The sequence below is a fragment of the Microtus pennsylvanicus genome, chromosome 1 (assembly GCF_037038515.1).
Source record: "Microtus pennsylvanicus isolate mMicPen1 chromosome 1, mMicPen1.hap1, whole genome shotgun sequence".
NCBI lineage: Eukaryota > Metazoa > Chordata > Mammalia > Rodentia > Cricetidae > Microtus > Microtus pennsylvanicus.
In genome coordinates this window covers 149,221,359-149,224,218 of record NC_134579.1, presented here as the reverse complement: position 1 = coordinate 149,224,218, position 2,860 = coordinate 149,221,359, and the positions used below count along the sequence as shown (strand labels likewise).

The following is a 2,860-nucleotide window of genomic DNA, read 5'->3' as shown; positions in this document are numbered from 1 at the left end:
TGTGAGATTTTGTGACTTAGCTTAAAATTATCTTTTATAAGTACATCAATTTTCCTACACATTTGTGATTTCATCTTTTACTATGGTCAATTAATAGTCAATTTTACTTAAGAACACATATTTGCTTTTCTATTTTTCTCTTTTTGGTTATGTAAGCGGGCCCTATTTTCTTGCTATAATAAATAGAACAGCAATGAAAATGGATGTTAAAATGGGTATGATAAGGAAATCTCTTGATATAGACCCAGGAGTGAAATATCTTGGTCAAATAGTAGTTCCATTTTCCATTATTTTGATAAAACCCAAGACAGATTACCATATCGGCTGTGTAAATTTTTTTCAAACTCTTTTTATGAAGCCAGCATTACATTGATGTCAAACCAGATAAAGATAGAACAACAATAAAGGAAATAAACAAGTCAATACCCATAAGGCTAAAATTCTCAATAAAATAATAGCAAACAAAATTCAGGATACACCAAAGCCCCCTTTCATTATTATTAATTTTTATGTGAAGTGGAATGTATTAAGCCTATTTATTTTCTGGTATTGGGATATGCTAGAGCAGTTCTTTTATGATCAGGGCTTCCTGAGGAACAAGCTAATTGCCAGGAACTATTTCAGTTTTCCTTTAGGGTAGAATGTAGAACACATATCTGTCTGTGAAACCACCAAACAGCCAAGAACTCCTGACAGAATGAAAGCCACAAATAGGTCACTTTTATTGACAGCTTTTTCCTGGGTCCTTTGAACATCAGGTGGTCAAAGTAAAGACACTCTCAGCTACGAGAGTATGGTGGGCCTCAAACAATATGAACAGCTCATTAAGGCTGCTAATCCAATCAGCTGACTATACTCCCATATTCATTTCAGTTAATCTTAAAAAGATAAGGTGCTACCTACTTAACTTTCTGTATTAACTTTATGAGTGTGACAGGTCAGTAAACAACTGGATACCAATCAAAACATAACATTTTGTAATTAAAATGAAAATCAGTGATTTTTATTCCTTATCAGGACAAAACAGTGCCTGGACACAATAAAGTAATGATTCATGAGAACAAAGGGTCCAAAAGATGGAAAACACAGAGAAGTCAGGTTACTGATACTCACCAGCCACCAGTTGTGACTATTTAAAATAGCAATGCAGCCTCTTAAGATGGACGAGAAAGTATAAAAAGCCAAAAAGGTAGATAAAAGGATCAGAATATTCTGGGTGACTCTGGACTCAGGCGACATTCTACTGGAACCATGAGTGCTGCGGATGTGTTGAACCCTCTGCTTGTGTCTGTAGAGAATGATAATCATGGAGCCACTGGACCAGGCTATGATCACAGAAAGAAAGACTTCAGGGCAAACCACCAATGCTGCATAGAGTGAATCAACAATTTCATCCCTCCCCACAGTGGAGCAGTATCCAAAATCTCGTTTCTGTGACACATTTTTGCTGTTCCTCTTGAAAACTGTGTATGAAAAATAAATAAAATTTATGGACATGTACAGGATCCAGAAGAGGAAAATGTGGCAGCTGATGAACTTCTCAACTTTGACTTTATGATCCTTCCAGCAAGATTTCCTGGGGCAAATGGTCAATGTCTGAAAGACACTCAAGAAACAAGTAGTAGCAATGGACACACTCCTACCACATCCTTGAATGTACATCAGGAGCTCACATCCAAAATCATTCAAGAATTGCTTAAGTCCCCAAACTGCCATAGTTTGGGGCACTCCTGTAGAGAGAATGATCAAGGCATTGGCTGCCAGTATGTTCATCAGAATCACATCTGTGGGCTTTAATGTGCATTTTCTGCAGTAAAGGATTAGATAGTAGAAAATTAGAGAGAAATTTCCCAGTATTCCAGTCGCAGTTTGTGATAACAAAATAATGCTGATAGCCAGATTCCACAGGCTCATTCTGTGTCTTGGTGCAATTTCCTTTAGAATATGGCCCCACTCTTCTTCTGGTAAATTATTACTTACAGATGTATGCAGCCTGCAGTAGAGGAGGAAGCATATATATATATATATATATATATATATATACATATATATGTATATATTATTTTATATGTATGTTACTGTGAGGATGAACAATAGATTAGAATATACCTAATGATGAAGGAGAGATACCAAACTTCAGAGAAAATGAACCATTCAGAATGCTGTGACATTGGCTCATGAGTAACAATGAAAAGTGACAGTCCATATAAAGAAGTGTAATGCAAGACTTCCAGAGTACAATATTATCCGGTCATAATGGTAATAAAAACAACTTCAACAATGTCCAAAAATTAATTATCAATGGTTAATGTATCTTTTTAGAGATATGGAATGAGAAATTTATAATGCCACTGAGAATATATCTATGGCTTTGTGGCATGGCAAATGACCCTTCATCTTTTCTCATGTATAGCCCTCTTTGGTTTAATCTGAAATTAGCTCTCCCCTTTCTACTTTTTTCTTGAAGACTCTCTTGGAAAAGTACCCAACCCGATTCTTGAAACTGGCAGTCAAAATGTCTCAAATCACTGCATGTTTTTAGCTTCTTTTATCCTGTTTGATCGCTCCTCACCCACTTCTGTAAACTATCATGCAGGATATACTTATTCTGGTTTGATTACCTTTTAAAGCTCCCTGTAAAATGAATTAGAGGCAACACTGTGAGAAATGTTTCTTTGCAATAAATAATCATGTCCACTTAAAGCAGACTCTCAATTTCAAGTTTCATCATGCTGAATGGAATTTGGTTCTTTACCCTGTAACAGTTTTTTTTTTTGAGGCAGAGTTTCTTTGTAGTTTTGGAGCCTGTCCTGGAACTAGCTCTTGTAGACAAGGCTGGCCTCGAACTCAAAGAGATCCA

At 36.1% G+C, this 2,860-nt stretch overlaps 1 protein-coding gene across 1 annotated transcript; it reads right to left on the bottom strand.

Annotated features, from left to right (window-relative positions):
* Positions 1–993: 993 nt before the first annotated feature.
* On the bottom strand, positions 994–1,914 carry LOC142857384 (vomeronasal type-1 receptor 4-like). Its single transcript, XM_075985566.1, has one exon. It carries the CDS (start codon positions 1,912–1,914, stop codon positions 994–996), a length of 921 nt encoding a protein of 306 aa, XP_075841681.1.
* Between the last annotated feature and the right edge of the window lie 946 nt (positions 1,915–2,860).

Excerpts from the sequence above, each read along its gene's own strand:
- LOC142857384 (XM_075985566.1), bottom strand. The coding sequence starts at position 1,914 with ATGAGCCTGTGGAATCTGGCTATCAGCATTATTTTGTTATCACAAACT.